The 24,502-nt window shown below is 36.7% G+C and overlaps 1 protein-coding gene across 1 annotated transcript in view; it reads right to left on the bottom strand.

Moving 5' to 3' along the window:
* The window catches only part of ltk (leukocyte receptor tyrosine kinase), a 63,688-nt gene that overhangs the window by 13,545 nt on the left and 25,641 nt on the right, over positions 1-24,502 (bottom strand). The window contains exons 7-19 of the mRNA XM_058399414.1: positions 18,720-18,869; positions 15,708-15,808; positions 14,673-14,833; positions 14,377-14,471; positions 13,449-13,541; positions 13,118-13,292; positions 9,729-9,879; positions 9,373-9,504; positions 8,944-9,100; positions 8,190-8,372; positions 6,585-6,683; positions 4,011-4,163; positions 3,296-3,406 (exon numbers count right to left, since the gene is read on the bottom strand). Of these exons, the coding sequence (XP_058255397.1) occupies positions 3,296-3,406; positions 4,011-4,163; positions 6,585-6,683; positions 8,190-8,372; positions 8,944-9,100; positions 9,373-9,504; positions 9,729-9,879; positions 13,118-13,292; positions 13,449-13,541; positions 14,377-14,471; positions 14,673-14,833; positions 15,708-15,808; positions 18,720-18,869 (1,761 nt within the window). The remainder of the gene's footprint in view (positions 1-3,295; positions 3,407-4,010; positions 4,164-6,584; positions 6,684-8,189; positions 8,373-8,943; positions 9,101-9,372; positions 9,505-9,728; positions 9,880-13,117; positions 13,293-13,448; positions 13,542-14,376; positions 14,472-14,672; positions 14,834-15,707; positions 15,809-18,719; positions 18,870-24,502) is intronic.

The raw sequence follows: 24,502 nt of genomic DNA, 5'->3' as shown, positions 1-24,502 counted from the left end.
CACAAATCAAAATATATGAAATCAACCAAACTATTATTTATGAGTCATTCATATTCAGCATCATTAATGACTTGCAATGATGTCATAGGCCTAAAATGAAGAAACATCACATATACAGTACGAATACAAACAATGGACACATCTGGTTATATATTTGTATGTATGATATTTTTAAGATTTCTTTTTAAGACACACATTCAGTAATTGGTGAAAGTGTTGCTATGACAGCAGGGAAGTGGTGGAGTGGATGGAATGGTCAACCATGGGCTGTGTGAATGAAGACTGAAGAAGGGGTCAGTGGGTAAGGAGGGAGTGTTCACACCTCTGTGTGATTACCTTGTTGCTATCGGATATCTTGTGTGTCTCACAATGAACTGGTGAACACAAGTGTGTGTGTGTGTGTGTGTGAGAGAGAAAGAGAGAGAGAGAGAGAGAGAGAGAGACGATGCATCACTGAGCAAAATGAGTGATAGTGTCTGGCTGGACAAAGGCTTTCCTTTCTTCTTATTTAATTAAGAAAAACCTGCACTGAAACATATTGAAGGAAAAACACTATACTGCCTGCTTCCAACATTCACATTTCTGTCACCCCATCACAAAATCACTGAAACAAATGAAGATCTTAAACAAGTGCTCTGTATAACTGGGAACTGCTGGAACATTCTGGATTGTTGGAAAAGCATCACAGCTTGCTAACTTATGAAGCCACTTGAGAGAATGCCACGAGCGTGTTCTTTTTTTTTTCTAATTTAGCTTCTGTGACCAACTTGATTGCTCCTAATAACCCACATATATTCCAAATCCTATGTTTTAGAAATAGGAAAACATCTTAGTAATCACCATAATGAGATCAGGATATATTAGGTCTGATATATTTGATATACAGTATTGTTGCTGTTAATTTTAATTATAAAAAAAGTTCCATGAATTGCGATTTTAGAGCTGTTAATAATTACATTTCCACTATAAGTGTCAGGACCTGCTGGACAGTTACCTGCCAGGCCTGGAGAGGGGGCTGGCAGGTGACTCTATGGAGCCTGCTTTATTGTGTGTATCTTGTGCCACGCCTATCCTATTGTTCTCGTTCCTGCCGTATCACCTGTTCTCCATTAGCCCTAATGTTGTTAGGGCTAATGGCTAATGTTATAAATAGGGATCCTTTTGTACCTGTCTGTCGGCTATTGTTTCATGTGTCATGTCTAGTGTTCACGTTAGTTTCCCCCAGTCTTGTGTTTATGTTAATAAAGCAGCGCTTAATTGAATCCTGCGTATGGGTCTATCTCCACGGTGTGCCGTGGAGGTCCGGGTTCGAGCCCCGCACAGGGCGGGGGCATCCGGACGTTACAATAAGAAGAGTCATATAATGGTTCATACCTTTTTATTTACATAATGCTCATTTTAATGCTCACATCCCATTTATGTGAACAGTGCAGAGATACATGAAATATTCCCTGACCATCCTGGGCTAGAAACGATGAAATGAAAAGCCCTAGGCTTTTAGATATTAAATAGCAGCAATAATTGTTACATTGATAAAATATAATTGAGAAAAGATAGATATGAATTAATTCGCTGTCAGTTATACACTAGCATAATACAAAAATAATGGATTGGTTAACAGCAGTCATGTTATTGATTAATTACCGCTTTGGGCAGTAAAGTTCAATGCTGCTGTGACGTCAGTGCTGGTTTCGGCCACGGAACAACTGAAAAGGACTCTCTATCCCAGCAGCCCTGCAAGTCATGTGACCAGGTCATGCACCTCACCGATTCTTCTCACCTGTTTCACTCTATTTAAGTTTCAGATTTCTCTGTGTTCCTCTGTGTGATCTCAGTGAATCCTACTTTTCTTGCGCCCTGTCACTTGTTTAGTTTGTGAATGCTCCATGTTTTCAATTTGTTCATTTGGTTTCTTTAATAAAACCCCAAACTTGCATCTGCCTCTTCAGAATCTGACAACAGCCTAATTAGGAACATTTTTTAAAATAAAAACATGATTAAAATACAAAGCTTCGTCAATAACTTCCTCAATAAAGGGAATGCAGCCGGCTCTTTAAAATGTTTGCAATTACTTTTCTCTATTAAGTCTCAAAAATAAAACGACAGCCACATTTTATGAGGGAATTTATGGATCCAAAAGATTCATTATATGAGCCAGTACTGGCAATGCTTTACAAGTCCCTTAACAGTTCCCTTAACCAACATTATTTGCTGTTTTAGTTAACACTGACAAACCATGAACTTCAATAAAGCATCAATAAATCAAGCAATAAACAAAGTAGTGTAACATTTGTTTTATTGTTTAGATACTGATTTCTGTTCATTCAATCCATGGCTAAAATATGCATAACAGCATGTTACTAAATACTGTTAACTTAGTGTTCTCCAGGTAAGTTATTATACAACTATTATTGTAATTACATAAATATTAGAATATTAAATATTATTTTCCAGCAAAAGTTTTATTTATATTGGTCATTTGGGGCTTTTTTACTAATCGGTTGTTTGAATTTAAGTTAATAATTTGTTCTGGCTTATTTGGTTAAACAGTAAATATGAATGTAGTATTATTAATGTAAATATTATATATAGGGTACTAGAGCTCTAGTTCATGGTTTGCTCATGTTAACTAATGTGTTAAACAATGTGTTTTTTTGTTTGTCTGTTCGTATGTTAAAACATTTATCTACTTTGCATGAAACACTGATGCTGACTTAACAGCATCTTCTTCATAATGCACCTGAAATTCTCAGTCTGAAATGTCACCAAAGTTGGTCTGCAATCTCAAAGCTGTTTGCACACTGACATTATATCACAGCTGTTGTGCTACTATGTACTTATGTTGTTTTTAAAGCCTTTTTTTGCACGGCATTTCAAGGTTCACAAAGATCAGTGTAGTTTTTTTTTTCTATTTTATGGTTCATATTGATCTCCATTTTTATGTGACCTAGTATGTAAAGTTGTTAAAGAAAATTCCCACACTTGAAGTTTTGATGGCTATTCAGGGTTCTTGCACAACTATTGTCTTTCTTTTTCTTTTCTTTTTTTTCAATTTTTACTTCTAGTGCCATCTGACCTGCCACCCAAATCTGGCCTAACAATAAAATTTGTAACAATATTGAAACATCTGTTCCCTCTAAAGATGCTGTGTTCCTCTTGAGGAATCGTTACATAATTGGTGCAGTTCTGTAGCAGCACAGTCAGAGAAAGCAGATGGGTTGGAGGGGTAGAAAGAGTCAGAGGCGGTGGAAGGTGGAGGGGACGGAGTTGAGGCACAACTGGAAGAGTCTCTTACTGAGAGTGAGGCAAGCACAGGTCAACACAACACCCGTCACCACAGCGGACGCCACCACCGCCACTATCAGAGACAAGGACGGGTGTCCGGCGACCGTGGAACCCTGTATATCTGCCAGGGGGTCAAGAAATAGATCAAAGAAAATGAGAAAATAGAATTTTTAACATTGATGAAATATTTGTGAATTATTTTTTTACTTGCAAATAAATGCATTAAAACCTTACATGCAAATTTAATGCCGGAATAAATAAATTACAGCTAGATTATTACTAGTATGCATAATATTATATGAGTATGTGTGTACATGACTATCACTGTCACAATATAAAGTGACAATTGTATTATGGAGTATAGAAAATTGTTCTATTGTGTTATCATTTCAATAATAACAGCTTATTTACATATCCTAAGCATAATTATAAAAAGTTTAAGAAAAAGTATTATGTAACAAAAAACAAAACAAAATAAGTATTCATTAAACATGAAAGAAATGTCTAACAGTCTTTGTAAAGGTAAAGCTGTAACTTCTCATGAGAGAGTCTACTAATGGACACACCTAAAATATAACTGTATAGTTCAATACAACTATAAAAATCATTGATAAATCTTTGGTAAATCACAGTCCTATTTTATTCCTCATGTTACTTATCACTAATATGGACTTTAAAAATGTATTGATTTGCAAAATAGTGATCTTATCATCATGCTTATTTACCTATACAGCTGACATTGTCTGGAGCAAGAATCTCATCGTTATGACACAAGCAGATGATGAACTTGCTATCTTCATCACGTTTGCAGCTCTGAGACTGACAGTGACTGCAGTTTAGATGTACTTCAATTGCAGCTTCACCATGACTCTCCATAACTGAAGACAGAACAGAGACAGAGTAACACCTCAAACTGGTGGAATACTGTATTTGAAAAGAAACTTTTATTATTGACTTTTTTGATATTGTATTTAGTCAATCCAGGGTCCCTGGTAATCCTGAGAATCAACCCAACCACTGAAGGACAACTCAGTGGGAGATAAAATGGGAGGTTTGTGTGAGGAAGGATGTAAAACCTGTGCCTGATTTTTCAGAGCTCAAAAAATCAAATATACGGATCTGATGATCCACTGTGGCGACCATGAACAGGATGGCAACAACAATAGCATATATTCAGTTTGATTCTGCTGAAGCTTTTTTCCAAATATGCAATGCAACCTGAAGAGTTTTGTGCTTTTTTGCACAAAACTACTTGAATTGGCAAAATTACAAGCACATTATTCTTCTTTTAAACTTCTGCTACTGAAGATACATATGTATATACTTTCCAGGATAGCTGTACACATGAATCAAAACAGGCTTTGGCTGAATGTGTATTCTGATGACATCACACAACAAACCTGGGCCCGAATTTTCAGAAAATCTGAGGTAATTTTGAAAGATTGCAAGCTCTTCAGAATATTGTGGAGTTTGCTTGATTTTGCTTTTGAGTTCTGTGATAGAAAAATCCCTGAGAGACTGTATATTGCATAGATGTTATTATTTGGCATTCAATATGACACATCACAAGGAGCAAAATGGAGTTACCAGTGACAAGATTTCATAAAAATTCCAACAGAACTGCATGTTAAAAGCCACACAAATTACCTGTAACCTGTGATTAACTGTCCTGTCCTCTGCTCCTGTCTTGAGCACTGAATCAGCGTGATTTGTGCCCCAATGGGCCTCTAATGGCACAATTATAGTTTCCCATTTTTGATAACTAGGTGCAAAATCAATTCTAAGGTGCAAAATGGGGCAGTGAGCATGCTTTCCCACTAAGAGCAAGGAACTCTATGGAACAAGACATTTGTTGAAAGGCGGATACATAGTCCACTCTCAAAATAATGGAACAAGTCCATAGAAGATGAAAAAGCCTTAATTTCATCACATATACATAACAGCACAGTGAGCATCTTTTCTTCTTGTTGGAAAGCTGCAGTCAGAGCACAGGGACAGCCATGATATAGCAGAGATGTTTAAGGGGTAATTTGGTAAAGTTGGGGCTTGAACCCACAAACTTTTAATTAACAACCCAGAGGCGTAACCATTTGAGCCACCACTGTCCAGAAAGAGCACTGGTCTTTATGTTGGTTTATCCGTCTTAACAGGTTAAACCCAGGCCTCAAACTTTTTTTGTCCTTCTAGCTAATTTGAAACACCTGTCTAATATTTTTTATCTTTTGACTGTCATGATTGGGAGGCGAATGTGGATACAAGTGCAAACACGACAGCAACAACAAAAGTTTGACAAAGAAGCACACTAAAACCAAAACATAAAATAGGAGTGCTAATGAGGAGGAACATGAAAGAGAGTTATCAGTGATGGTCATGTGACTTGCTGGGGCTGATGGGTAATGTAGTTGAGCTCTAATTTCGGAATAACCGTGGCATTGCAAATAGGTGGGTTTAAACAAATGGTGCCATGTTCTAAATCGTTTAAAATGTAGATATAAGGAAATGGGAGGGAAAAAAAAGGGCCTTGCTGTACCAATACTTTTGGAGGGGCTCTGTATGATGAGCTCTTTTTCTAACCTGCCTTTATGGACACAAATGTATAGTGTAAGGTTTTCACACACCAACTGTTTAAACATTCTGGTAATAATAATAATATAATAATAGAGTAGGATTGATCACTTATATCATTCGATATACAGAACATTCTTTATAAAGAAGCAGAAAGCTGTACGTTATGATCAGAGTCCCCCTGAAATGGCCACAAAATTGTGATTTAGCACAGCACTGAAAGTGAACAAATATCGAACAGCATAAGATTGATGAGAATACCGAGGGAGAGATGAAGGAGAAACAGCTGGGCTTAGTGCTATATGAGGGAAGGAGATGATATGAGATGATATGAAGGAGATGGTGTGAAGGAGGACAACAGGAAGTGAAAAGAGTGAGAGCAGGCAAGCGAGAGAGAGAGAGAGAGAGAGAGAGAGAGAGAGTGTGGGTGTGAAAGGAGGTGATAGTGAGTGAGAGTGTGTGTAAAATTAAAGAGCTGCTCTGATAGCAGATGTAGGTCAGCAGGCGAGGTGCTGGCTTACTAATGCTCTATTACTGTTAAAACCAACATGATCTCATGATCTATACCATTCCATACAACTGAAGCCCATGTCTCTGAGTGTTTATTTTTGAATATAGATGTTCTTGGTGCTCATTCTTATAAGTTAATGTAACTGACAGAAACCAGTGAACAAACATTGTGGTAGAAATTAGTGTGATGCTAATGCTAGTGTGTGTGTGTGTGTATCTCACACCTGCCAGAGGCTGTAGAAAAAGCTCTCCTGAAGGGTGGACAAAAGAAATGCCATCCTGTCCATCGGCTGTGAGGTCATCAGTGCGGGACACGTCACCACCTTAACAGAATAGTGAAGCATGCAAACACTCTGAAAATAAGGTCACCTTAGCATAAACATGTATTTTAAAGCCGTTCCTTGATACGGAATCTTTCTTTTTGCTTTGAGATATGTAACAGACAGACGTGTGGGAAGTGTCGGCATATACTGATGAGTCATATAATGGCTGGTTGTACAAAACAAAGACGTTATTTTATTCTGGCTTACAAGGAGGGGAGATACGAATTACATTTGCAAAGAAACCTACGTAGCATACTTTTAAGGCAATAAGTTCATCCAAGGTGTGAGAATCACAAACCTGCATTCTGCATCAATATTATACTGTATTTCACAACACATTTTTTATCTAAAATTGCAATTCAGAGACCACCACTGTGTGTGATTTGGGTTTAACCACTGTATCGTTTCCTGAGCTGAAGCCTCAATCCTGATACATTCCTTATATTATATTCATCACTCTGATTATGTAGAAATGCTTAATGGTGACACCCTGTTCCATTTTAACATAAAAGAAAGCGGCATATCTTACAACAATAGTCCTAATTTTCACCAACGTGGCTATGGGAGGTTTTCAGATCTTTTTTTTTTTTAAATAGCTTATTCATTCCATATCTGTCAATCCATTAAAATCACTTGGGATGTCAGCCATTATTTTATAAGAGCTTCATTTACACATTATCTTTGTTATACTAAATTTGCATTTCCTCATTAATCCTGAGCTTTTTACCAGGTCCTTTGATTGACCATTTCCACCATCTCACAGCTCCTAAAAAAAATCTCATACTTCATTTTGTAGGTGGTTCTAACAAATGGCCATATTAGGGGAAAAAATGTTAGACTGCTACAGCTTCTAAAAGGCAGAAGACGGCAAAAGAGTCCAGGAAATGCATTTATCAAATTTGTGTGCATATATTTACACTGAAAAAAAAGCTTGTCACATTTCATTAAAATGTGTACATTGGTTCCATGTGGTTGAATTGAGTAACAGTAACACAAATAGTTTTTGTTGTAATTTGTCAATTCCTGAATAAAATCAAACACTGGGAACGCGTATGAGCTGAGAATCAAACCCACAACACTGCTGTCAGGTAACAGAGGCATTACCACTGCACTATTCCACCATGCATGCTTTGTTTGCCTAAATTTATAACTACAGCTATAGTTCTCAGCAGCGCCAACATTGTCATGTGCTGTCACACTGTAACTGGATGTGAATTGATCTTGCTCACTCTACATCTTTCTGTCATTCTACATTTAAGTCATTAAAATCTAGTTTCAATTATGTTTAATATAAGCAATGAAATCACGTTTTGTTGAGAAAGCTATACATAATGTATGTATGTATATATATATATATATATATATATATATATATATATATATATATACATATATATATATATATATATATTTTGGCTGTCATTACACAGGCAGTTACATATACATTATCCTAAAATATGCCAAATGTGTTTGATAGTGAGTGTGTGTCTAAATCAGTACACTAACCTCTGAATCCTCCACCACCTCCTCCAGAAGTACAGGATCCTCCTCCTCCTCCAAACCCGCCGAATGTTGCCCAGCCAAGTTTAGACAGTGCCTGAGGACAAGGTGAGCCACCTTCTGCCCCTTCAAACAGAGATTTCCCTGCCCACATGTGAGTAGTAGAGTCTTTCCAACCGCCTCCCGCTCCTTTAAAAACACACACATACACATACACATACAAACACACACACACAGACGAAAATATTCTACTGAATGACTAGCTTTTTGTAAACCACTTGTAAAGTTCATCAGTGATTGCATTCAGTTGATGTCGCTCTAAACTCTCCAACAAATTCTCTCAAATTCTCTTCCTGAAAATATCAGAAAATGCACCTTGAAACATTCCTAAGTATCAGACTGATGGATTGCTCATATGCCACAGATCTCAACTGTAATTTGGGGATTTCATGTAATTAAAAGCTTAAAAGGAAACCACAGGAATCATGGCAACAAGATTAGCTTTAAATATTAAGTGCTTTTTCAATAGAACAGGCAAAAATGCTTTGCTTCTGAAATGTGACACACATCTGAGAAACGACAGGCACGATAAACAGATTGCATGAAAAGCCTTCCCAATTTAAAGTGTGCTTTTTTCAGTAAGCCTCGCAATCCAATGCTCATTTCAGCGCATTTAAGTGAAGTAACTATCGATTTTCTGCTGCTAAGTGCTAATTAGAAACATTCAGCCAGTCTAGCAGGTAAAGAGTTAGATGAAGACCTGCTGCTCCAGTTCTGCCGTTGACCCCAGAGGCCACTGTGTCGTTCTCATACTGTTCCAGAGGGATCTGATCCAAACTGCTCTCAGGCTCCTCCAGATAGCCATTCCCTCCTCCACCTGCTGCTATCAGCAGAGGCACTGGCTCCCCGTTCTCCATCTGCACCAGGATATCCCCCCACCGAAAAACAAAAAGAGAGTTGCTTTTCATCAAAGACCAACGTAAACCGCTGTTATCATCCCAGACCTTCCCCCACTTCCATCTGCGGCCCAGTTCTGATGACTGCAAATGCTTTCAACATGTCCCAGGAATGCCGTAGACATGCATATTACTGCTGTCCACATGGTTTCCTTTAGGCACTGTCACCCCTCTGAAAGGATGTGCTCATGATGGCTAAGAGAAGAATGGAAGGAAAAAAGCATGAAGCTTACGTGGAAAATGAATGTGGCGCCCCCGCCGCCGCCTCCACCTCCGGCCCATTCCGTAGCAGATCCGTCACCTTTGAACCTGTCCTCGATCACAGAAGATTCACCTAGGCAGACCTTGTGTGTCAGAGGGTTCCTCTGTTGAAATAAACATACAAAAGGCAAGAAAGAGAGAGATGAGAGATGTCAAGAACAATCAAAATTAATCACCAATATGATTTACATTGAAATAAATAAATAAGAAGCATGAGACACTATATTTAGTTTTAAACGATAAACCATGTTGCCTGAAACCTTGAAATAGCAGAGCAGTACAGTGTCTGGATTATATTTTCATCATATAGATTTACAGCTGTGCTTACCCCTGGGCAAGCATCTTCTCCCTGGTGACCAATCAGGAGGTAGAGGATTTCCCCTTTCTCCAGCTGGAAGATGGCTGAAATGATGACCCCATGCGAGCGTTTGTTATGGTTTTTTGCCCCTTTGCCTCCAGCAGCTCCATATGCTGAGATCCTGAGAAGGAAAGCAAAAAAATGTTCAAATAAATATACAAATAAATTGATTGATTGTCCGTAATGAATATAATAAAAATGTTTGTGATATTGCAACAATGTATAGTGGTTATTCTATGTCGTCCTCACTTTCACATTCACTTTAAATTAAACCATGGTGAGTACAGCGGATTGCATTGCCATCACAGGGTTCGATCCCGAGTTCGGCCTGTTGTGGGCGTGTGGAATTTTTGTGCAAATTCTCTCCACATCTTCATTTTTTTAATCTAGTTTCCACGCAACTTTCAAAAACATAGCAGTAGGTGAACTGGCTAAGATACACAGTACACACAATACAGGCACTGAACCCACCAATCAGGATAAAGTGTTTTCTGAAAGTGAGGGAGACTATGAATGAGAAAAACTATAGTGATGTGCACAGAAGCAAGTTTTGTTTTAGTAAAAATGTTGGACAGTTGTAAAACATTTCCTTCTTTTCCCCCAATCTGTAGTTGTCCAGTTTCGTTAAGTCTGTTGCCTTAGTTTTCTGTTTCTAGCTGACAGAAGTGGTGCCAGATGTGGTCTTCTGTCGTAGACCATCAGCCTTAAGGATTGAAGTGCCGTGCATGCTGGGATACATTTCTGCTCACCACGATTGCAAAGAGTGATTATTTGGGTTATTGTAGAAACTATTATTATTATTATTATTATTAGTTTGTTTATTTTTTAATTAATTTTTTAGAAGAGCAGTAGAAATAAACAACCCGGTATTCATGGTAAAAAAAAAAAACACTGCATAAAATAGAGGCCTTCAGATTGGGTTCCAAAAAAACATTTCACAAACCAAACCAGCATGTGTCCTTTGCAGTATTTAACCCAGTGCTGGCTCGTTTCCTATCCTTGATGCTTGGAGTGTTAGAATTTAGCAACATTTTATAGACGTAAGAACAAGGTTGATGCAGCGAGTTTGGGAATACAGACTTAACACTATTGACAGAATCTGCTATTCTCTCCATAAATCCTACACTCACTACAATTATTACTCAGCAATATTTACAAGCCAGAAAAAAACAGCAATAAAGCCTGTATTATCTTGGGGGAATCCAAACATTTGTGATTAACTTCAACTGTGGCTTACGGCATTTAAGAGTAATCATGTAACCTGTTGTAAAAAGCCTTGACTAATTATTGGGTAAAGGGAAATCAGCTGTATCAGTCACTTGCCAATTTTTCAAATGACAACACTATAGCTTTAATGGCGGGTTCAACTCCAGTCTTTAAATCTCAATGGCTAATGATTAAGAGCTAAGGACCAGCCATCTGTCTTTCTTTCCAGCTTGTTTCTTTCATTTCTCCCGCCTCTCCGGGATGTCTTAGTAGCCAGTGCTCCTTTAATGAGCTCCCATGACTAGCCAAGAAATTATAGCAAATCAGTTCAAAAGCCTCTCAGTGTAGAAACCAGCTTAGATAGAGAGCAAAAACAGATTCATCTACATCTTTCAGTCTGTGAGTCTTACCTAGTACTTGGCGTGTGTGTGTGTGTAGGGCAAGTGTGAGTAGGGCAAAGGGGCTTGGCTCTATGCGGTACTTTGACACTTCCTCACAGAACCTGCTTACTCTGACAATTCCTTTTGATATCGCAGTAAACATTCACTGAATAAATGGCATGTAGATGAGAGAGTAACATAAGGTACTAAAAAAAGACTAGAAAGTCTAGAAGTGAGAATTGGGATTCCCTCTTAAAAATCTCACCTGAGCGAGCAGCTTTTACTCTTATGCTGTGAGGAGAGGGTGGTCAGATACATAGCTTATAGCATGAGAAGAGGCCACACTGATTAACACTGGAGAGTACTGAGAGAGGTACAATGTTTATACTTCATTTATTCATTTATCTTCAGTACAGGGCTTCCTCCTGGTCAGGGTCACTTGGTTTATTCATTTTTAAAGAACAAATCAAATTGCAAATTCAATTTTAATCTGGTGTGTGTGTGTGTGTGTGTGTGATTTGCTTCATTAAATAAAACCTCTGAAAGCTGAAGAAAATAGTACACAAAAATAAAAAAGTTGTCCCCAGCCTACTTCTCATCTCAAAAAGTGCCAGTGAAATACGAAATACATTCATTTGTTTAAACAGGTAATGTTTCACTGAAAGGGATCATTTGTTTTATCTTTACATTGAAAGAATTTTCCAAATGAAGACTGAAAAAAGAAAATCTGGTGACCCAGATAAAAAAAATACATAGAGTTTACATAAAAATATTCTGTTTCTGAACAAAACGTGTTTTCATTCTCATACTTAATTTAAATATGTTTCTAATTTCCTACACCGATCAGCCATAACATTGTGTTGGTCCCCCTTTTTCTTTCAAAACAGCCCTGACCCGTCGAGGCATGGACTCCACTAGATCCCTGAAGGTGTGCTGTGGTATCTGGCCCCAAGATGTTAGCAGCAAATCCTTTAAGTCCTGTAAGTCGCAAGGTGGGGTCTTCATGGATCGGACTTGTTTGTCCAGCACAGATGCTCTATTGGCTTGAGATCTGGGGAATTTGGAGGCCAAGTCAACAGTTCAAACTCGTTGTTGTGCTCATCAAATCATTCCTGAAGCATTTTTGCTTTGGGGCACAGTGCATTATCCTTCTGAAAGAGGCCACTGCCATCAGGGAATACCGTTTCTATGAAAGGGTGTCTGCAACAATGCTTAGGTAGGTGGTACGTGTCAAAGTAACATCCACATTAATAGCAAGACCCAAGGTTTCCCAGCAGAACATTGGCCAAAGCATGACACTGCCTTTGCCAGCTTGCCTTCTTCCCATAGTGCATCCTGGTGTCATGTGTTCCCCAGGTAAGCGACACACCTGGCCATTTATGCGATTTAAAAGAAAATGATTGATAATTCAGACCAGGGCACCTTCTTTCATTGCTCCATGGTCCAGTGTTATAATGGTGCAAATAATGGTATGGCTAATCAGTGTAGACTGAATGAAGTTGAGTGAGCATGATCAATTCACATAGTACCAACGTAAAGCAATTACATGGTAAAAATTTTATGAGGATGAGAACTTTACCTATAGTATTAAATCTAGGCAAATAAAATAAAAACAAAAAAACAGTAGAATAGTACAGTAGTAATGAGTTTGTTGCAAAACACCAGCATCGTGGGATTTATCTCAGGTGTGAGATTAGTGTTCAATATTATTTAGTGCTTTGAGCAGCAGTCTTTAAAGCAGCAGCCTTTAAAGTGACTTTAATAAACTCTTACTTGTATCTGTTGGTAGCAGGTACTCTCCACATCTGAACACCTCTGAGATAGCCTTCTTTTCCAACCAGCACGCTAATGTTGGTGTTGCGATAAGCACTGTCACACTGCGCTTGAGTAGGGCCCTGAGGTCCACTGGCTCCACATGAGGTGAACAACCACGTCATCTGGGACACCTCTGAAAAAATAATATTGACTGTCACCTTCTTTGTGGTTTCTTCATTCATCTATACTGTAGTGATCTTATGGCTCAAAAATGAGTTAAGAATCTAAAGCAACCAAAGAGCATTAATGTACTGTGAATTTGTCATACAATCAGAGTAAAACACTGTACCTAAGGCAGAAGGCTCAAGAAGAGGACTCGGGAAGTCTAACTGGCTGATGGAGTCCAAATCATGTTGACGACCAAGAAGCAGAGCTTTTAGATCTGATTAGATCAGAAAGACAGAAGGACCCTCAACAAAAATAAACAGGTTAGAGCATTAGGGATAACATATTCGAACCTTTTTTTTCCTTTATTACTAATAATACACCATCACAAAAGCAAAAAAAAAAACAAAAAAAAGAGAGCTTTCTAAAGTGCACAGGCCAGAAGATAAACTATTCAATTATATAGGAGATATGTGATAATGGAGAAGAGACTACAAAGGAATAGAAAGTTCTGAATATAGACGAAAGGATTACAAAAAGAACGGAGAAGCAGGCTGTAATTTAGGAGCCATTATTTAACACACAATTCAGATCATCTATGAATTTTAAACTCTATTCACTTTATGAGAAGCATAAGAAGTATTTGTACATGAACACAAGCAGATATCATTACTGAGTATTTTTATGAGAGAGATTAGAGTAGGATGAGGATGTCCAGATATATATATATATTATATTTCACACACCTGAAATTTATTTATATCAACATATTCAAATTCATATCACTCATACTGTATCTGTATTCATGTATTTTATTTTATTTTAGCTCTTGATCTGTATCTACATGATTTTTTGCATCTTGCTGCTACCACATGATTGACTGATTAGAAAACTGCATCAACATGCAGGTGTGCAGGTGTTCCTAAGAAAACGGTCTGCCAGTATACATCAATCCTAGTCAAAAGCAAATTATCACACATAATGGACAATGCGTAGGATTACATTCTATTCTTCCTGGTCTGAACATAACCGCCTAATGCACAAACAGCAATTTGCATCTTGGCAGGGGTGTAACAGTGATGTAGCATGTGTGTGGGTGGACAAAAGGTCACCTTGTTCAAAACATGTTGCACTTAAAGAAACATCATCCAGCGCAATGTCAGCTTCTGAGTCGGCAGCCCACAGGGCATGCACTTTTAGATGGAACCTGCAGTCAAAACAAATAAAACAAATAAAGATTAAAACCGAAGCCAAGTGTTTAACATTGGGCTATTTTGTAGGGCAATGGTGTATAGTGTAACCTACTGTAAACCAAACAGTCAGAGCAGAATTCAGTTCAAAATGTGTGCACTGTATTAAATTAACTTAATTTCTTTGTTAAAAATATAAAAATCAACATTTCCTTCACCCATTTAGCAGGTCAGTGATCTGTAGAGTGACATCCTGCCAGCTGTCCTTCCAATGTCCAGCCCTCTCCCACACTAAAGGAGTCACTGAAGTACCGTTCTCGACCACCGACAGACGCACCGTGCCGTTAAAATCCCCAAAGAGATACAGGGAGAAGTGCAACTACACACAAAACATTAGAAATGGATCAACTATAGAGAAGGATAAGTGAAAAGAAAAGAAAAAAAAAACAGAGGCTACCCACACTGAAAAAAAAGGATTGAATTTCCTTCATTCAAATGTGTACATCTGTTCCACTTGAATTGAGTAACATTAACGCAATTAGTTTTCGTTCATCCAACATGATTTGATTGTGTATTTTCAAAGCCCTGAATAAAATGGAATATCGAGCTCACACCTGAGCCAAGAATCAAACCTACAACCCTGGTGTTCTGGAATAAACACATTACCAATGCACTATTCTACCATGCATGTGTCACTTTTAGAAGTGTAATATTAAAGTTATAGCTCGCATCAGTGCCGACATCCTCGTGAGATTTCACACTGTAATGGTTTACAATAATGCTACGTGACTCGATCACGCTCATTCTACCTCATTTAATCTAGAAACGTTTTTAAGTGTAATATAAGCAATGAAATCATAAATGTTGAGAAATTTCATATTTTGATCTAAATATTTTTATATAAGTAATATTTCTCCAAATCTGACCATATATTCTTTCTTTTTTTTCAGTGCAGAGTGTATCGTCAGTGCAGCATGTACCATCAGAAAAACACAATTTAGAGTAATGACCCCAGACATGTCAAACATAGCCATTAGTGTCCTGAAATACGAGAAAATACCCAGCCTAGGTTTCAACCTTAAAAAGGTTGAACGAGCCACACAGGTACTAGATGTGTATCTAAAAGCTGACCCTTGTGTACACATTTTCGTTTAAAGGAAAACTGCAAAACTGGCCTAAGAGCCACTTTGAATGCATCACATCGGAAGTCTAGAATACGTGGCAAGCAAGATCCAGTCATCCTGAATTTTTACCTGGCAGCCTTGTCTAGACTGAGTCACAGGAAGTGCAGGGCTGTAAATTGATGCCTCATTTCTATTAGCATTGCCTCTGACCTTCAGGAACAGGAAGTGTCCTAAAGAGGTAACAGAAAAGAACAGTTGTTATATATATATACACATACATGAATTTCATACCTGTACTACATGTGAACCAATATATGTTAATATATACTAAAACTAATTTATTCTAAAACTAGGACTTGAAACTTGAGTAAGCTTGAATTGGGTGGGTACTGAAGACCACCCCCTAGTTTTATAATACTTTAGGAAAAAACCAAACATTTTTAAAAAATGAAAAATCATTTAAAAGTACCTACTCTACTATATGAAACTGTTGTGTACTGTTATGTAACACAATATTACAAAGCACTTAGTTCCAGACCAGTAATTTGATTAGTTGAGTGGCATTATCATCACATGTGCCTATATTTCTTATAACCACACTGGGACATTTCACTCTGTGCATCGTTCCACTTCCTAGTTTGAAACTGTTCTATAGTTGTGTTAGTGACATTATCAGCATAACATGGCAGAATACTTTCATTTTTTATATAAAATATGAAAGCTGGTCAGAAGAAGACAAAGGGAAGCTGATATTACTTTAACAGTAAAAAAAAAAAAAAAAGATCAGTAGTAAGCTAGTAGAGTGTCCGCTCAAAGTGTCTCAAAGTGTTTTTCTCGTGAAAGTCCTTTTTCTAAAGGATTTAAGAGGCCAGCAATTTAATCTTGCAGATTCATTCATTCATTTATTTATTTATTTATCCACAATAACATTTTCTGATTGCTGTGTAGCTTCAGCCTACATTTCTTCTTCTAATCCAAGTAAAATCCCTCATCTCCTATTTGAGGTAAATCTCTGATGGCATCCTGTTTACTTTCTTTGTACGCTGTACAGGATAGAACGGATAAGATGGAATGGATCTTATGTAGTGCTTTCAAGAGTAGCAGTGTAGAAAGACATCTGAGATTCAGCTCCAGAACTGCCTGTACATGTTTTAAGGTCATCGGTATGGCAGGGACTCAAACTCCTCAGAATCTTCAGTAAATATTAAAATATTGGCACCCACGGCTCTGCTTGTTTGGGAGCATAGACAGCCATTATGTAAAAGCTAAATCATCTTTGTTTTTTAACTAAAGACTTTTAATTTATTTTTCAAGATTTTCAATTCACCTCCCAATAATGTAAAACTCCCCTTACTTTCTTGGGTAGAATTTTTCATTTCGACACATAAACGCTCTGCCAGGATATGGTAGTTTGTATTTGATAAGATGGGCAGGATGTGGTGACTGTTTCTGATGCTGAAATTAGACAAGCTGAATTATTTGTTAAAGTTTATACAAAATCAACACATATAAAAAATGTCTTGATTATTAAATGTATTTTATTCATCATGACTTTGCAAAAGAGTTTTGAAAAATGAATTCACATAAATATGAAAATTATTTCAGTAAAAACTGAAAAAAAAACTTTTTTTGGAAAGGAGAACAGTGTTTTGCATGACCTTTCGCAGAATGACTCACCCGCTACATCTTAAAGCATTTTTTATTTTAAATACAGACCATGAGAATTAAACTACTTTTAAGTTATACAGCTGAAATGTCAAAACCATTTCTGGATTTCTCAAAACCTGCTTGAACCATATAACTCCAGGTTTATAATTAGAACTCGGAAAAAATGTACAATTTTCTATTCATCCACCTCATTGTAAAGAAAGACAAGTGTTGTCCTGTTTCTACTGCAAGGATGCATAGCACCAGTCAGCCATAAACTAAACAGCTGTGCTCATTTAGCCTGGCAACATAAAGATGAAATGTGTCCTATTTTAGCCTTCCCTTAAATCATTAAAACGATGTCCAAAAAATATTCCAATTGTTTTGAAGAAATGTGTCTGCTAGCTACACAGCATACAAGTAAAATGTACCATTAGTTATTATGAAAAGATCAGTGCATTTGTGGGGAAAGTCCCATCAGTGGCATTTATGACTGAAAATACATCTTTCCGTTTTACATGTAATCTGAGAAACACACAGAGCTTGTATATCTTGTAGATCTATTTTGTAACCTCCTATGCAATCAGAAAAAAAAAACAGAATCCCAAAAGAGCAATTCTTCACACACTGTTTCCTAAAGATTATGATACAGTATTATGAAAATGATATTGTGAATAAGAAAGTGTACTTTTTTTTATGACAAAATGAAGTGTAGTTTTGTCTTTAGTTGCCTTTCAAGCCTGGCTAAGCAGTTGTTGGTGTTTTGCTGGGATTTGCTCTCTTTAAATCTCTGAAAATGTATTCATTCATCAATATTCAGAAGCAAAGAAATCACCAGTGCAATTATCCAAATTTTCCAAACCTGACCAAGCTGTCTCGCCTGTACACTAATTTAATGCTTACTACTAATTCTGCCTAGAAAATGTAGATGCTTCTTGGAATCATGCAAACAGATAAACACATTTCACCCAAATCCATATACAACACTATTTATTTACTTATTTATATTTATTTATTTATGTATATTTATATTAATTAATTCATTAATTCATTTATTTATGTCCTATATAATTCTCATTTGTTTGTACATGTATTGTAATTTCTACTTTTTATTTCAAATATTTTATTCTGGATTATAACACACAGTCAAAAAGCATTTCACTATTGTGTTTGTCACACTCTGTGAGACTGTGTATGTGATGAAATGTATAGTGCAATCCTATCCTTTTTGATGTAAACTACATTTACAGGATAATGTATAGGGGTGTCAACGCTTGTTATGCATGATGAGCTAATGTTATGAACAAGCCTGTAAAGCCTTAAAGTCTCTGCTAAGAAAAACATGAATCTTTTTACCTGAATGTTGGTATGGAGAAAAAAGATTATAATCAGTTATGTAGGTTATAATTTTGTTCCTTATAATACAAAATAATTAAATCACATATACAAAAAATATATATATACTACAGGACACTTCAACATCAATAGATTCACCTTGAGTGTTTTGAAGTGTTGTTCCTAATAGGTCAGTACTTCTGGATAGTTGTTCTCCACTGACCAGGTTCCATGAAGACTGTGTACCAGAGACTGTCCATCCACAGGAACCTGTCTCAAATGAACAGTATGACCCCAAAGGCAATGTATCTGTGAATACAAGCCACATGTATAATTTTAAGAATATGACATACGGTTCTAGACAATAATAGTAAATAACCAATCATGCAATCAAATAGACTTATTATCAACTGGCTATGGACCAAATGTTCTTAAAAATGCATTTTGCTCTAAAGAAAAAGAGCTGTTTTAGTGATGACGCAGTTTTACTGTATAGATATGGTCATGACCCAGATTTAGCCAAAACAGCATGAAGAAGTAATGAATTTTAATGCCACATGAGTCACTAGGCTAGCACTGTTACTTCAATATGCAGGTTAACTCCAAAAATACATCTTTACTCAGACGACACAGCAATATATGTAGACATAAAAAGAGATTAGCTTTGATCATTAACCAAAAATTTTACCCAAAGCTCATTGCACTCACAACGCTATAACTCTAAAACACAGGATACAAATATATTGTGGATACAATTTCTAGCTAATGCAACGTTCACACATGCAGCAACTCGCAGCAACAATGTGACCATGTTCAATCAGCGCTGGTGACTTTCAGTGACATGAGTGAGAGTGACCGTTGGTGACTGGATGTTGAGAAAAGTTTAACTTTTTGCACAAAGGCCAAATCTACCTCCAGAATGTTTCATTTCAATGAGAAGAAAATTTCATTTGTTCTCAAGTGGAAGGCTAGTTGTGCCACCCACTCATTGTTACTTTGGCAACAAGAGGTAGGAACACCTAATAATAAACTTGATAGTACAGTAACTGGAGACATGCAGTGATAAACTTACTTTATGTATGAATTTAGCTTTAGAACAGATGAATTTGGGGGAACTACACAAAAGTTCTTATACCTCAGTGTTAAATCTTGAGAGCTGAGCTCTCTCTCTCTCTCTCAGAGGAGCAAAAAATGTATAAGAAGTTTTTCGTCTATTATGTTTACAAGAGCTTTGTTGGTTATAAGTATTAGGAACTATTTTATGAATAGCTCTGGTATGTTAGATTCCAGTAACACTGTTAAAAATGGGCGAGAATGCCTGTTCCAATGAAATAAAAAATCAAGTCAAAAAAGCAGTTGAGTGTTTTTTTTTTATTTCACTAGAATCTTTTTTATGGATATATTACTGTGACTAAAAAAGTGATTGTACATTTTTGTACTCATGACAGAATCAACTTGTCAAGTTGCCTTTCAAGCCTGGCTAAGCAGTTATTCTTGTTTTGCTGGGATTACTGTCTCTAAATCTCTGAAAATGTATTCATTCATCAAAATTCAGAAAGCAAAGAAATCACCATTGCAATTATCCAAATTTTCCAAACCTGACCCAGCTGTCTCAAAGGTACACTAATTTAATGCTTATTACTAATTCTGTCTAGAAAATGTAGATGCTTCTTGGAACAGATAAACACATTTCACCAAAATCCATATACAACACTTCTTAGTAACACTCGGTCCTTAATACTAAATCATTAGCACTTTATTTGCAATAGTCATACTGTTCTGCCTCCAATATTAATTTTATATTTTTATATTTCATATATTATTTTTCATATATTCAATTTTATTTCTGAACACAAAATTCTATGTCTATTTTTTATTGCAAATATTTATATTCTACTTTTATTCTACTTTTTATGACAGCCAAAAAACATTTCACTACTGTGTATTTCATACTGTTCATGGCCACATATGTGCTGAATAAAATTTGCATATGAAATGTAACTGCTACTGGGGCATTGTAGACTCTGAAGAGTGCTAATGATCATTGTGCAGGTTAAAAACGTTAAACAGACGGAAAGGAAATGAGCAACAGATGCACATGGCAGACCACTATGGAGACTAACTAAAACACTCGTAAACATTTCTGTTAAATCCATATATGGATATGAGGTAAAAGCTATTCCAGGACATAATGGTGTAATAGGTTATTGCTTTAACATTCCACTCATTAACACTGCACACCCTATTTGCAGAGAATACATCCTCAGAAGCATATGTGGATTTTTGGAAATTGCTTTCCTCCAGATTCAGGTTTTCAATGAAGAATTTGAGCCTATTTTGTTGGTATAATGAGATGTTCCTCCTCAGTGGAAGAGGAAATCAGATTGCTGTCACTATAAACTTTAACCCAAAAATATTGCATATCTCTTAGGACTTCCGTGACAAAAGACAAAAGGAGCATTGACAAGACTATACAACATCACTAAATATTCACCGTGACCCATACTATTTTTAAAATTTGTCTTCAATATGTTCTTTCACATAAATGCACATAAACATTGAACATTAATTGCAGACCCATGGCAGATAGGCAGGTGTTTTAAAATATGAGTTTAAGGGGTTTAAACTTGAAGGACGTCACCAGGAAGGGTTAGTCAGATGCCGTGACAGCAATGGTTCCAAGTAATCATTTGCCCTACACTCCACAAGAGACTTGGGAAACTCATAGTCTATCAGAATAAAGGAATGAGTAATAAGCGTGTTAAAATCCTGTGCAGGGGTGCAATGTTAATGCCATTCTGCTCACCCATTATTTATTAGTATATAAAGTTCAAAAATCAAACCCAGAACCTTGAGGCTTTGCAACAGCTAGTCGGACACTAACAAGACATATAAACGGTAGCCTAGATGCCAGTCTGTTAAGTTTCCTGCCACGTCAGAGTCAGTCAGTGCTGAGAGACAAACACCATCTGAGTGAAAGATCTACTGATAGACATGGTGATCTAATAAAAAATAAAATCCATGAAGTTCAGACGAGTTTGAAGTCTCCCTTTTACTGTGCACCACTTTTCCTCAATCAATAGCCTAAGCCATGGTATCTAGATCAAGGGTGTAGAAAATGTTGAAATTGGGTATACATCATATTGTGTAAGCTAGGTCTGATCCTCTAATAAAATACCTTATGTATCCCATAACAATTAAACAATCCCTTCAGGATTTCCTTGAGTTTTTTGTGATTTTTGCGATTGTGGTAAAGCTAGGTTATTCTGAAAAATTGCAAGCTCTTCAGAATATTGTGAAGTTTGCTTCATTTTGTGTTAATTTCTGTGGTTACAAAACTATGAAATCCCGGAGGGACTGTTAAACAGATTCTTCTGCAAGAGAGAAGGCAAAACTCATGACACAAGTGATGTCATGACACAACCATTTTTGAAAATGACAATTCCCAAATTTGGAATAAAAGCTTAACCTTACAAAGGCCGCAGTGGTTCTTGACAGATCGTACACATTTTCTTCAAGCAAAGCACACATACACAAGTATAACAGAAGTAACATGTACTAACAGTTTGAAACTAAAGCCCTCCATGGCCAAGAGGTCAAGAGAGTATAATTGGCTTTGCTCTCTCTTTCTCTCTTTCCCATGACAACTCAGCTACAATAAGCAACCTGTTAGCTCACATATATGATGGAAGCAGGTCCAGATTTACACAATAAACATGAAAACTGATATTTACTCTGGCTATAAAAACCATAGATTTACATGAACCTATAGCAAAAATGTTCAGGTTCACCACACATACTACATGTGGTAGTTCCATAGACCATGTAGTCCCTGTCGTTATTGTTGTTTCCTCCACTCTCCTGCATCTGTTTACCACATTTACTGACATTATCTGCTGCTACAGCTGTCTGCTCTTGATGGTGATGTCTCTGTCTTTGCTTCTTCCTGAAGAAAAAAACCTTGTGATTGTGGGTACATTGTGTATGGTGCTTTGATAGGTTTTTTTTCAGTTTGTGTGCTGCACAACTGCTTAGCTGATGCCTATTCATGTGTCTGATATAATAGATTGGACTCAACGGCACTTCATCATTGTGGACTCAACCCTTAAAAGGGGTGAGGGTGGGGACATATCCAATATATTTTGGCACATACACCCAATGACAATATATTGTAGTAACTGTTAATTTTGTGTTTATGTGCCTCTCATCTAGTAAATAATATATAAAATATGACAAATATTTTGAAGGTCTAGTTGTTATCTTTATTACAATTATTTGGTGGTGCCCATTGGCTGTGCTCCAGGGCACTTGCCCAATACCATATATGGCAATATGGATTTTAGCAATCTCCTCCTAAAATGCATTCAGCCGACACATAATGTTGCATGAACACTGAACACTTCACAGAAGTCTTTAGTCCTTCCAATTTGGTATCTGGTGTAAGATAGAGACGGACTATATAGCAGACAAAGTAAATAAAAAATAATCATTACAATAATAAACACACTTTACTTTTAGTCACAGTGGTCATACAACAATCTAAAAACTCCCCAGAGTCTTACTATTCCATTGCACCTCAGAAATTATATTACTTGCTAGATATATTTATTTCCTTCTGTGTGAGTGCTGCATCTAAATTATGAACTCTCTTGCCTGAGTGCTTGCTTTGAATTGAGCAAATGGCAAAGAACAGTGGCAGGAAACCATTAACAAGAGAGGTTCAACAGGTTCAAAATTCATATACACATTTTAAACATGCTAATTCATGTGAGCCACAATAAGTTCAACTGTTAATGTCCATAAACTACTGCATTAAAAAAAATACAAAAACATTTGAGCTTCTAATGCCTAAATTCCTGTAACAGGAAACTTTGATAATGCAAGCAAAGCATTTTCAGGAAGCATAATTCACCAATCTATTACAGCCTAAGCTTTAATATAGCTAATGTATGTGGCACACAGTGTCCCAACACGCCACTCCATAGCCTTTAAGTGTACTTTCTCATTGAAATGCAGACTGCCAACAGTGATCTTACATTTCTTATAAGGATTAATCACTCATAGCTGGCTACCAAATGAATTACACTAAATTACAAAGTTGTATTATCAAGATGAGTTGGAACTTTTGGGGGAACAGATACATTAGAGATCTTAGATTTTACAGTCTACAGTTTCAATTTTATTTATATAACACTTTGTTCTGGTCAAACTGGTTCTAGTCTCTGATAATTTGTGAGAAAAAAAAAGAAACCAAGATCAGTCATATATTTACTGCAATTTACATAACATCCAATATAATCAGTTAGAAAAACAAATAAAACTTTTTTGGGGAGGGATTATTTATACAGTAACCTGCTTGCATAACTAATACCTTGTTAAATCCATTTTTTTGTTTTGTTTTTAAGAGGCTTAACCAACTTTTTAGTTGTTTTCAATATTTTAGTACAAGTCATTTACCAACTTCATTGGATTTTTAAAGGGATGTTCTTGGTAATGCCACTCTTGCGCTCAATTTCCCCACTTCTTGTTGATGGCCTTCATCTTTCATGGTACATCAAAGATTTTGGAAGTTTTTTGTAACCCTCTCCTGACACCTTTTCGCAATGAGACCCCATAATTGCTTAAAACCAAGATGTCAATAAAATTTTAATCATATACAAGATTTATACTGGTCGTATAAATGGGCACATCGACTGTGCTCAGAACGACTCAATCACATTTAAACTCATGTTCAAAAGGATTTATCATAATTGGGTCATCAATCAAGTGATTCAGATTAATCCCAAAAAATGACCAGATGTTATGGACATCTTCATGGTTTCAATTGACTTCTGAAGCCGTGGTCTGCAAAGAGCTTACAAAGCAATTACGAGGAATCAGGAGAGGGGCACAAAAACATTACAAATCATTCGAAGTTCCATGGAACATGTGAAGGCCATCAA

Source organism: Hemibagrus wyckioides, linkage group LG09 (genome assembly GCF_019097595.1).
Source record: "Hemibagrus wyckioides isolate EC202008001 linkage group LG09, SWU_Hwy_1.0, whole genome shotgun sequence".
NCBI classification, from domain to species: Eukaryota; Metazoa; Chordata; class Actinopteri; order Siluriformes; family Bagridae; genus Hemibagrus; species Hemibagrus wyckioides.
The sequence above is the reverse complement of the archived record's forward strand: the minus strand, read 5'-3'. Positions and strand labels throughout refer to the sequence as shown.